Source organism: Benincasa hispida, chromosome 10, assembly GCF_009727055.1.
Source record: "Benincasa hispida cultivar B227 chromosome 10, ASM972705v1, whole genome shotgun sequence".
Taxonomy (NCBI): Eukaryota; Viridiplantae; Streptophyta; class Magnoliopsida; order Cucurbitales; family Cucurbitaceae; genus Benincasa; species Benincasa hispida.
Window position 1 is genome coordinate 52,979,342 of NC_052358.1, and position 12,908 is coordinate 52,992,249.

At 31.6% G+C, this 12,908-nt stretch overlaps 1 protein-coding gene across 1 annotated transcript; it reads right to left on the minus strand.

Annotated features, from left to right (window-relative positions):
* Nucleotides 1–1,264: 1,264 nt before the first annotated feature.
* Nucleotides 1,265–4,282, minus strand: LOC120089408. The gene is made up of 2 exons (XM_039046862.1): nt 3,749–4,282; nt 1,265–1,727 (listed from the first exon to the last, which is right to left on the minus strand). Exons 1-2 carry the CDS (start codon nt 4,140–4,142, stop codon nt 1,645–1,647), a joined length of 477 nt encoding a protein of 158 aa, XP_038902790.1. The 5' UTR covers nt 4,143–4,282; the 3' UTR covers nt 1,265–1,644.
* Nucleotides 4,283–12,908: the final 8,626 nt, after the last annotated feature.

Consider the following 12,908-nt stretch of genomic DNA (forward strand, 5'->3'; position numbering starts at 1 on the left):
TTTATCATCAATATATCTAACATCAATCAACATTCCAAATGTATCAACACGTATATCAAATTACAATCAAATACTAATCAAGTATACCAAAATTAAAGTATAAGGTATATCAAATAACTCGAAAAAAATGATTGTTGTTGGAGTTGGGGCTCATGTACTTCATTTTAATGATATAGTATATAGTGGATTTTAGGTTTATGGTTGATTTTAAGTACAATTTTTCCTTGGAAACTTTTGTATCAGAAATATATCAAATCTAAGACATGAATGTATGAGACATTAATCAATAAATACTTGAAAGAACACATGAGTGTATCATTAGTATATTTAATCGTAATCAACATTCTAAGTATATCAATAATATATCTAACAATATTCAACATGCAATCAATAGCGTATTTTGAAGGAAAGCATTAGTGTTTCATTTTATAAGCATAACATTCTGAGTGTATTAGAAATATATCAAATCTAAGACATGAAAGTATCAAACATCAATCAATGAGTACTTGAACTAACATAGGAGAAAAATGAGAGTATCTATATGAAAATAAAAGAGGGATAACTATATAATTTGTTTTAATTGATTTTTTTGAACTCAAGAAAGCTTCAACCGAATTGATTACTATACTAACCGTAGGAGCATTTTTTAACTCTATTTTTGTAAGGCTAAAAGTATTAATGCAACTTTTAAAAGTTCAAGGATATTTTTTAAACAATTACTGTTAAAGGTTTGTGTTCATCTACTAATAGTAAGAAGTTTTTTTTTAAGTTCTTGAAACTTTTGAAACTTTTGAGATATTTTTTTAAATAAAACCGTGATAGTTTCTATCCAAAACTAACCGTAAGAGTATTTTCAAACTTTTTTTTAAAAAAAAAATTTTAAGATATTTTTAAAACATTTGAAAGTTCAATAGTATTTTTTATACAAAATACAAAATCTAGGAGTACTTTGTATAATTTAGCATTTTTTAAAACATTGGAAGAAAGTAAACAATAAAGCAAAAGATTTAGAGGTGGAAGGAATGAATGCTTATAGGTTTAATTTTCAAAAATTAAAAATAAAAAACCAAATAGGACCGTAGTTGTTTAGAACTTGGTTTTGTTTTCTGAACTCTTTTACTTGACAAATATGCAATTTAGAACTAATTTTTGTTTTTTTTTTTTTTTTCAAATTCTTTACTTAATAAATATGTAAACCGTTATGAGAAATTGAGAAGAAATAAACTTAATTTTCAAAAACTATAAATCAAATAATTATCAAATATGGTCTTAACAAACCTCTTCACATATATATAATATTTCCAAATCCCATCATACACTTATAAATCCATACTTCACAACTTCAAAATTACTAGTACACTCAAATTCGCTAATTCTTTCAAACAAAAGTAGAGAAACAACAATTGACCTTTTTTTTTTTCTTGTTACTATATATACATTAGGTTAAACAAAACATAACCCAAAATCATACTAATAATTTAAAGGTAGATGGGTACAAAGAGTGATGATAATACGCGGTGGTGGATGGATGGCGACTTTGATATTATTATTATTTTTTTTTTTTTTTTTGCCCCATTTGCAAATATTAAACTATGGTTTAGTTTAAATTAACCATTGTGGTCAACAATTTAAGATATTTATTATTTAGGTTGAGGAGTTCTTCACCGAACAAGCAACCACTTGAGCCCACTGTCTCAGCTTTGTCTTCACCGCCTTCGGATTTTCCCCTAAAAAATGCATTCATTATTATTAGGGATGTTAAAAAAACCCGATAACCCGACCAATTCGAACTACCCCCCAAACTGCAAGTTGGGTTGGATTAGATTTTAGTTTGGATTGTGTTGGGTTAAAAATGTTAAAAAATATTAAATTTAGGTAGGGTCTGGGATTACCCATTTCAGGGCGGGTCAACCCGATCCGACCCAAATATATATATATAATTAATAAAGTTAAAAACCAGTCAAATTAATAAAAAAAAATTTAAAAAAAAACCGACGACCCAACCCGATCCAATCCAAAAATTTTGGGTTGGGTTGGGTTGACCCTAAAAAAAAAAACTAATAGGGTTCATTATTAGTCAATCCAAATTTTTGAGTTGATCCACAAAAATCTTTCAACCCGATCCAACTCGGACTATGTACACCCCTAATTATTATTAGGTTACAACAAAAAATAATAATTATTAACCACTCAAATAAACAAGTAACTCCATATTTGTTTATACAAAAAGTTCAAAATTGTTGTCCATTACTATTTGTATGCTTTCTTTTCCTATGAAGGTCCTTGTAATTAACTCCATGAGTTTATAGAAAACTTTAAAACACACACGTATAGTTGTATAATTAAAACTTAAAATCTTAATTGAATTATGAGTTTAGTCCTTCCACATTTACGTTTATATCTATTTGTTCTTTAAAATTTGAAATTTAGATGGATCTCTATATTTTTAGATTTGTATCTATTTGGTATTGAACTTTAAGAAATATGATTTAAATAATACTACTTTGGTTCTTATAATTTCAATTTTAATTCATTTTAGTTTTTATACTTTTAAAATGTGGTTGTTTTGGATTCCTTAAAACTGAAATGAAAATGAAAATGAAGAGATCATAATGATCACTTTTTAAATACTGGAAGAAAAATGGATATCAAGTATGGAAAGTAAAATGAAATAAATTAACATTACAAATATCAAAATGAAAATTTTGGAAGTACGTGAACTAAAATGAACCAAAGTATAAAGTATATAGATTGAGTCTAGTATTTAAACCTAAAAACTACATAATATATCCTTAAATATTCAATTTTTAGTCCAAGATTCATTCAATTGGTCATTCAATTATGTTCGATACATCTTTTGACCTATTCTAACTTTTGTAAAATACAAATGTGATAGATACTAAATTGGATCTTTGTGATTATATTAGACACAAAATTAAATTTTATGTGTAATAAAATTATTTAATGTTCTAAAAAAATTCAATACCTAAGATCTATTAAATACAAAATTGAAAATATTACGATAAATTGTAAAAAGATCATCCCTCAAGTGTGATGATAGTTGCAATTACAGGCTTAGGATGGATCAGGTTTAACTTTTCAAGTGTTTAATTTTGAAAATAAGTTATTTTAGAAAAATTTAAATATTTAGTAACTACTCAAAATAACTTTTGAAACACTTCCAAATGCATTTTAAACAATTTTTATCAAAAGAGTTTAAACAATAATGATTTCTTCGAAAAACATGTTTTTCTCTAGTCAATCTAAACGGGCCATTAAATTTTCCATGGTAAAACATAAACAAGCCTCAAACTTATATAAGTATTAAAATTGGACATTCAAACTTATAATAGTCGTAGAAATTGAACCCCTAAATGATATTGAACCATTAAACTTATTCAATTGTTACAACTTTTACAATTATTTAAGTTTGAGTGTTCAATTTTAATGTTTCTTTAAAAAAAATTCAATTCTAACACTTATATAAATTTGAAGACTCAACGTTTATCACTAAAATTTTGAAAGTATAATTGTAACTACTATACTTCAAAGGTGGTTTTTGATATATTGAACATCAAAATTTTAGATATTTTTTAAATGCAGGCATTTAGGAGACATTAAAAATTAAAATTTAGAAATGTAGCACTTATAAGTAATCAAATATAATAAAACGTAAAATAAATGGGAAACAAAAAAAAAAAAAAAAAAAGGAAAAAGAAGGGAATTGAGGGAATGAATTTGAATATACCAGAGGAACCAAAAATGGCGAGAGGGCTGCCGAGAGGAGAAGGAGAGTTAAGGTAATCACGATCAGGGGATGAAAACGCCGTCGTATTAGCAGACTTCGAGATGGAATCGTTGTAGTTTTTATTCACCGCGTGATACAGTTCTAAAGCCGGAAACGTATTGGAAAGCCGGCTGTCCAACTCCGGCGACTCAAATCCGAAACCCAACTCCAGACAAGCCTTCAATTCCTCCAGATCCTCCGCCGTCACGCTCCGTTTCCGCTCTTTCTTGCTCCTCCCCTTCCGCCGTTGCCACGCCTCCTCCCTCGACGCGTCCGGCGACCAAGATCTCTGCTTGTACAGAGCTGTCGGAATCAACTCCGCTTTTCTCAGCGGCAGCGCGTTGGGTTCCAACATCGTGGATGTGGGCTTTGGTGGGATACCCGACACACCCCCACCGTCGTGGATGAGCGGATGTCCGGTGGCCTCGCCGGAGGGCTCTATTTTTTTTTTTTTTTTTTTTTTTTTTTTTTTTTTTTTTTTTTTTTTTTTTCGTCCGTTAATAAGAGGGGTTTATGGGGGAAATGATAGATAAGTTATAAAGCTGGATGTTTAGGTGTTAATGGTGGGCCGGGGAAGACTTTGATTTTGGTTGGTCCACGTCTGTTTTTTCTTTGATGACCTGTCTTCAATTAACTTTTTTTCATTTTGTTTTATTTTTATTTGAATAACAATAAAAATAAAAGGCTTTAAAAATATATATATAGTTTAATCTCTATTCAACTGTACATATAACAATTTAGTTTATCATATACTTTCAAATTTATTGCAACTTAATTTTTAGTATGAAAAATCCATCAAAATTATGTGTTAATTTTTATTATACAATTTAGTTTTTATCATGCAATTACTCTTATTTTTTTAAAACCAAAAAGAATCCAAAACTTCAAGTTAAAGCATAAAACTATAAAATCTCATAACGTATCAAAATCAAAATATTCTTTTAAATTTTTTTATCATGAGAAACATCTTAACTAATCACCCAAATAGACTAATTTAAATTTCTAAAAAAATCAATAAAGTCTTCCGGACTACATGTAGTAATCATTATTCTCTCTCTTCTTATTATAGAATATATACTTAATTGAATGAGTAATTTTAGAGATTGTTGAATGTGGAAGAAATGGAATAAGAAGGTATTAAGGAAAACATAGAAAATAGAGAAAAATATAGGAAAATATTAGGCTATAGACTAAAGTGCTAGGGGAGAGAGAAAATGGAAGATAGAGTGATGGTGTATAGATAAACATTTTTATGTCTATATACTAATGGTAAGGACATTTTTAAACTTTTTTTTATAGGTTAAAAGTACTAATGTAACTTTGAAAGTTCAGCGGTCTTTTTTAAACAAGATAATAATGTTTTCAATCCATATACTAACGATAATTATATCTTTGATTTTTCTTTTTTTTTTTTAATTTAAAGGTATTATTGAAAGCTTTTGAAAGCCATGATTATATCGCTAACTAATGATCTAATGTAATTCACTAATGAAAGTTTAAAGCTTCAATCGATATAATTATCAGTTTAAAATTTTAATTAGCACATCTACATAAGATTACGCTTCTCTCTCAACATTCAGCCAAATTATTAGCAGGAAAAATTATCACATGATTCTTACTAAATTGGTAAGGAAAAATAGAAAGAAATAAGAAATGAAAAACTACTCATTTTGCTACTCACTTGATTTCGACATTTCTTTCTAGTACAATAATTAATCTCTACATTCATGGAACCATATATTTGTATGTGAAAAATTGTGCATTGGTTTTAAAATGAAATCCTAAAACAATAAAGGCATGATTCTATTACATTATCTAAATTAGTTGGTTACTGAAAATTTATGCTCAGTTTGGTGATCATTTGGGTCTCGTTTGGTAACTATTTGATTTTTTGTTTTTGTTTTTAAAAATTAAGTCTATTTCATCCACAATTCTTATAATGATTTGCATTTTTCTTAAGTACAATAGTTAAATTCTTAACCAAATTTCAAAAACAAAAACAACTTTTTGAAAGTTACTTTTTTTAGCTCTCAAAATTTGGCTTAGTTTTTTAAATCATAGGTGGAAAATAGATAATAAATGAAGAAATTTAAAGGTGGAAGTAGTGTCCATATGCTTAATTTTAAAAAAAATGATTACTAAACTGGACCTTTGTTTTTTAAAATTAAGTCTATGGACACTACTTCCACTCTTAAATTTCTTCATTTGTTACCTACTTTTCACCAATGATTTAAAAAACAAGTCAAATTTTGAGAACTCAAAAAAATAGCTTTCAAAAAGTTGTTTTTGTTTTTGGAATTTGGTAAGAATTCAACCATTGTAATTAAAAAAAAGATGCAAATCATGGTAAGAAATGTGGAATTTTCAAAAACAAAAACAAAAAATGAAATGGCTATCAAATGAGACCAAAATGATTACCAAATGGGGTATTGATTTTTTGTTTTTGTTTTTGAAACTTAAGCCTATACTCTCTATTTTCACTCCCAAATTTCTTCATTTGTTATCTATTTTTACCAATAGTTTAAAAACTTATAACAAAACTTGAAAACTAAAAAAGGTAGTTAAACTTGTTTTTGTTTTTAGAATTTGACTAAGAGTTCAACCATTATATTTAAGAATAATGCAAATTATTGTAAGAAATAAGAAGAAAATAGACTTGATTTTAAAAAACCAAAAACAAAAAACGAAATGGTTAGGAACGAGATTTTAATGTTTAAATTGAAATAATTTGATACAACTACCGAAATTTAAAGATTCCATTTGATTTTTTTTTAGAGATTTTATTAATCAATTAATGGTAAACATTAAGTTGAGTTGCTTAAGGATTTCATTTGATTTTTTTTTTTATAGAGTTTATTAATCAATTAATGGTAAACATTAAGTTGAGTAAAAGTTGCAACTAAGTGTTTATTTAACGATTAATGGTAAATATTAAGTTGTAAAAATCGCAACTAAGGATTAAATTAATTTATAATGTAAAGTTCAGAAATTGAATTAAAAAATAAAAAATAGATAAAAAAAAACATTTAAAATATTATTTAATTTTTTCTTGGAAAATATTATTTTAGCAAACTGGCTCCAAGAAAAAAGAATATTTTTATTTTTTAATTAGTTATGATAATGAACAAAAATAGTTTAATAATATATCAAAATCGAAAAGGAGTATTTACATAGATATTAATTGATAAAAGTAATCGATTAACATATATTTTAAATAAATTTCAACCAATTTTTAGCAGGCCTAAGAATAAATTAATTCGGTTGAATTTTAGAGTCGGTGTGGTTCAACTTAATCAGAGAACTTGTAGTGGTGGGAGTTGTATAAAATAAATTATTTTAAATAATGATAGTCTTATGTGAATTAACATTTTTTTTAAAAAAAAAAGTATTATATGAAATGTATTAATTGGAAAATGACGCTGACTTTGGAAACTTTCTAGAATATGTATAAAGTTGTTGATAATTTAATCATGGAAATGGAGATGAGTTCTATTCTAAGAAGACCCTCTTATTTTGATTTCTCGAACCGAGAGATCTTTTAAGACTTTTGAGTGTTTGATGCAAAGAATTGGTTATTATAGTCCTGAATTATTATCGGTGGAATATAATAATTTGTGTTTGGGATATAGATTATTTTAGTTTATGTTATAATAATATGTGTTTGAGGTGTAAACTATTTTAGTTTGATAAGAAAATAGTAATAATGATAGGAAAGAATAAAAAAAACTTATGAATGTAAGTAAAAACTACCGCAAGTAGTAAATACTATAACAAATTGGGATTTTGAAATAGTATTGACTATAACTAATTAGGAAATATAAATATAGTCTTAGGATAGTCTTGGGGAAATTTGTACGGATGGCCTATTTTGGAGGGCCTAACTGAAAAATTGCCCACTTTGGAGAAATCACTAATATTTGGCCTTTTGCTTATATTAGCCGCGTGTGAAATTACCCAACTATCCCCGAAGATGCACTCGATAAGTCTCTCGGTGTCTCAGCCTTGATTCTCGATCTCTTTACCCATTCTCTTCTATCGATCCCGACCTAATCAGATATCTAACTCCATGTTCCCTCATCTGATTTACATCCGCGATTCTCGTTCCCCGATCCAAATCCACGTCAAATTGCACGCTTCCTGATCCCATTCCAATTCCCCGTTCCTGATTCCCGTTCCCGATCTTCTTTCTCGATCCATCCTCGCCAGCAAACACAACCTCTTTAAATGAATTTGAAAAGTGATGATATATATATATATATCGAAAATCATGTTTCTAAAGCTTCTCACTTTTAGCTTGATATCATCCTCACACACGATTCTCCTACTACGTTTCTTTGGACCAATGTTCCCACGATCCTCACGCCTCTAACGACTTACAAAATCTCATTCAAGTTCATTGCATCGTTCAACTCCAAAGGTAAAATCTTTGTTTATCATTTTCATTTTCTTATGTCATTGTTTTGCATACGCTGCTTTGGGTTAGAGTTTTTGTGCATGTGGTTCTTCCATTTGATTCATTGTTATGGTTAGGGTTTAGGTTTAGGAATTCATCTGTGGGGATGTTATCTGGTAGATGTAACATTTTGAGGGAAAGGAGCGTTAGTGAATAGGAACCAAAATCGAGTAAGAGAATTGAGGGAATCGAGCACTAGGATCGAGTACCAAGATCCACTACAAGGGCTAGAATCGAGCATAATGATCGAGCACCAGCATCCACTACAAGGACCGAAGCCGAGTAAGAGAATCGAGCACTAGGATCGAGTAATAGAATTGAGAGCATGTACCGAAAAACTTAAAGAAGGATTTCTTTTAGTTGGCTGTGTGAACTTTATTTTTCTATTATTTGAATCGTTGTTTACTTGCGGTATTTGATAGCTAGGTTCAAGATTGATGTTGAAGACCGTTTTCCTGGCCAAGCGACAAGTTTATCATCTCATATTGGAGTTGTCAACCGGGCAATCAAGGAGAAGTTTACTGATACACATCTTCACTTGTTAAGGAGGACTCGAAGGTTCATAGAGTCTTCAATAGCCCGTTAGTTCACCATGTTGGGGTTGATGCGCTAAATCTCATAGGGTCCTATAGTTTGTAAACATTATTAAACAAACTTATTATGTATTTAATAAAATATATGATAGTTTATTCATTGTCTATAAAATATATGATATTTTAGTTGCATTAACCACAAACCAATAAACTAACATCCAAGGTTATCTTTGTAACTTAAACATGTATGTAGAGACATACGGGTGGATCATGTTTAAGTGATAACCTAAATGGTCTGTAGTAGATGGATAAGGCGGGGTATTTTATCCTTGTGACACTACAAGTATGGCCCGCTTTGTAGGTGTTACAATTGTTGTAAAGTGCTATAAATGATACCATCATGATCATTTATGTATAGACATGCAAGCGGGGATATTCTATACAAAGGAGTTTGTATAAAACCGGACCCCAAAATGTCGTGATTTCCAAACATTCACAAACATACATAGTAGTTATGCATTTCAAAACAAATTACGGCATGCTATGAAAACTTAAATACAAAGGAACGAGAGACATACCTTTGAAGAACTCTTCTTTTGTCTTTCTCTCGCTTTTGCTTGGAACAGCACCTCTCGCTGTCGCTGTGATCACCAAGCCAATCGTCTACCCAAATCTCTCGCTCTTTCAGCAAACGAACCGTCTTCTCCATGAACAAGCAGCAAGGAGGACTTCTGCTTGATCGTTTAAAAAAAGGTGCACAATCGTTTAATAAATCTCGCTCTCGCGTGGGATCGCTTAGTAAAAGCTACACTATCATTTAGGTAGATACGTGTGTACACAATATTTAGGAAACACTGAGGCTGTCGTGTAGGCTCTCTTTAGCTAAATGATAGACAGTGTACAACTTGTGAAGCGATTATCCGATTCTTCAGCAAAATGAAAACTATTTTCATTTTATCCTTCAATTATGAAAACTGAATGCAACCTCTCACTTTCACATACAGTTATGGAGAAACCACCAACAATTATCTCATAATTGTTTAATTATAAATAAATATAAAAACTAACTTATCATATTATATTTATAACCTATAGTTTTAATATCACATCATATGCAACATTTAAACCATAGTCCTTTTCTCCTCTAGTAGATATAAATCATATTTATATCCTTTTCCTCCAATTAATGTATCTCATACATCATGTCAATTATATCATATATAACTGAACCAGTTTAATCATATCATATATAATCAAACTCCTTTTTGTCAATGTGAACACTTCAAATTAACTCAAAAACTAGTTCTCAACTTGAATCCATTGAGCTACCTGATAACGAGTAGAAATACAAGTTATTACAGCTCAAATAAGTAAAACAATGAGAGAATGCGACGGTAAAATAAGCAATATCATGTCCAAAAGCGTTAAACTAAAAGGAATTGTGATCGCATGCACTCATTGCATAAAAGCAGTTAATTTACTTATTTTGTGCAGGAAAAATGCGATGGTGCAAGTAAAATTGCGATCCAAAGGAACTAGGCATCAACACGCTTGAAGATTGCGATCGCAAAGTCATGCGATCGTATGTGATCGTGAGAAGTTTCTTAAAAAGGTGGTTAAAGACTGTACATCAAGGTGATAACATAATAAATCATGATAGGATGGAAAACTGATGACGGTCGAATCCAAATTTAGTTGACAAACTGTTAAAGCCACACTGTAGCAAGTACACTCAACTTTCAGTGACCATTAATCGGCGCATTAAAGCAAAAGAATTAATACCGCCCATCATTGCAATCATTAGAAAGAAAGACTGCTTCACCTTGAGCTCTATAAATACCGAAGGCCACTAGTGTAGAAGAAGTCAACAAGTTAGAGAGTTAGATAGTCTGTTCACGCACATATTTGTAGATATACTTAGAAGACAGAGACAAACAAGGAAACGAGGAAGCCGAGAGATCATCCCCGGACAAATTGAGAGACTACTAGAAAACGTTACAAGGGGAAAGAGGGCCAACACTTGCGAGAGCAAGAATACACATCGAGAACAGAGTTGGAGTGAAAAAGAACAGTGTAAAAGGCCACGTGCATGAGTAGCTAAATTTCTGAATGGGTTGAGAAGGACTTAGCTAGCATGACTTAAGATTTACATTTTATGCGATCATCTTGTCTTATGTACGTATCATTCACCCTTTAGAGATACTTGAGAGAGTAGTCTAAAGATAGAATCTAGATTTGAGAGAGTCAGATTAGAATATAGGCTTGAGAGAGTCAGATTAGAACCGTATAAGCAAGAAATAGAAACTTAGATATAAGTTCTATTGCTATCTATACATCGCATGTACCCTAGAAATAGGTATGATTGTATGTGGTCACCTTGTTTTATGTGTGCATTACTCATCATCGCATAGACAAGAATAGAGGCTTAGACATAAGTCCTATCGACTTTATTGTATACTCATCGCATGCGTCCTAGAAATAGGAGTTATGGCATTCTGCATTGAGAGATGACGTGCTGCTATTTGTGTGTAGCATGATTGCATAACTTGTGCACAATCTTAGGAAGTGTTAGCTAAACCCCTTCTCAACCCCTTCGTCGCATACTCATCGTAACTCCACGCTTTTATCAACTATGCGTTCAATTCCATTGCATAGGAAAAATTCTTAATCAAAACACCATCCACTTCATTTGTTTTTACTACCGCAAGAGAATCAAAGTGACAATCGCACATTTACTTTGTAGTCCTTGTGTTCGACCCTGAACTTACCAGGAAACCTAATAAGGCTTATTCTTGGGTCTTGTTAGGAAAAATTGCATGATCAACGCATAACACACATCATCGCAAAATCACATCATAATTGCACGCATCACTACCAAAGGGAACTTATGGACCTGTAGCTTGAAGCTCAAACGATACGTGAATAGCTTACTAAACTCTTTAGCCACGAGATCCACCATCTATTAACTTCCAGGCACTCCACTAAAAACCGACAGCTGCACTCTTCTCACCACATATATATTTCTGTGTCCATCGGATATAATTAGTCAACAGTACGATAACCCTTCACAGATGCTCGTAAGTACAGCTAGGTCAATTTATTGTTTTGCCCCTATAGTTACTTCTAACTCTTTAAGTACCACCAATCCCTCTAATGAACAATATCTCATAGTTCTACTATGAGTGGACACCTCTCGGGCCATGAGAAGGTGTGTAGCACCACATCTTTCAAGCCCCGGAATCAGCCCTTGAAGGAATAATCTATCTACTTACCCTTGCTTTAGGGAATGAGTGAATTCCATTTTGTGTAGTTGAGTTCCCAGCTCCCAGATCAGACGAATCCCCAAAGTGGTAGGTTTGATTTGGCAATCTGACCACTCACACCTATGCAAATCAAAGGACTGTCCTGAAAGGCAGGAGTTCCCAACTCACTTAGGATTAAGGTCATGTTACTTATGGTCATTCTAATGAAGTGAAGTCTCTGTCATGAACGATGTTATATAACAAGACTATAATACTTCATGGTCTGGTTTTATACAAACTCCTTTGTATAGGACGTCGCCCTCGCATGTCTCCACATGAATGATCAGGATCAGACCATCTGTAGCACGTCACAACACTTGTAACTATCTACAAAGCGAGCCGCATCCGTAGTGTCACCATGGTAAGGTTTCTCTCCTATAACCATATACTACAGACTATTTTGGTTATCACTTAAGGCATGATCCACTTGTATGTTTCCACATACATGCTTAAGTTACAACGAAAACCAGGGATCTTAGTTTATTGGTTTGTGGTAAAGCAAATACAACATCTTATGTTTCATAGACAACAGTAAAGAAAATATCATATATTATTACATCACAAGTATTTATTCAATACAATGTTTACAAACTACATGACTCAACGAGAGTTTAGGGCATCAACCGTAACAAGGTCAATGAACTGAAGTAACCGGATGTGCGTGTGGGACTCGGGTTGGGCAGATGAAACGGGCGCGTGCGAGGGAGCTGAAACTAACCGAGTCGAAGGGTCGGACACTGCGAGTCGAGTTAACGGACAGGCTGAACGGAAGGGAAGGCAAGCGTATGCATATCAAACCGGGTTGGACGCTAAAACAGGTCGAGTTATCGGGT

Bases quoted from the DNA above. Each gene is read 5' to 3' on its own strand.
- LOC120089408 (XM_039046862.1), bottom strand. From the start codon at position 4,142: ATGTTGGAACCCAACGCGCTGCCGCTGAGAAAAGCGGAGTTGATTCCG. The intron at 1,728-3,748 runs GTATATTCAAAT...TGCATTTTTTAG, and splicing joins CGCCATTTTTGGTTCCTCTG to GGGAAAATCCGAAGGCGGTG.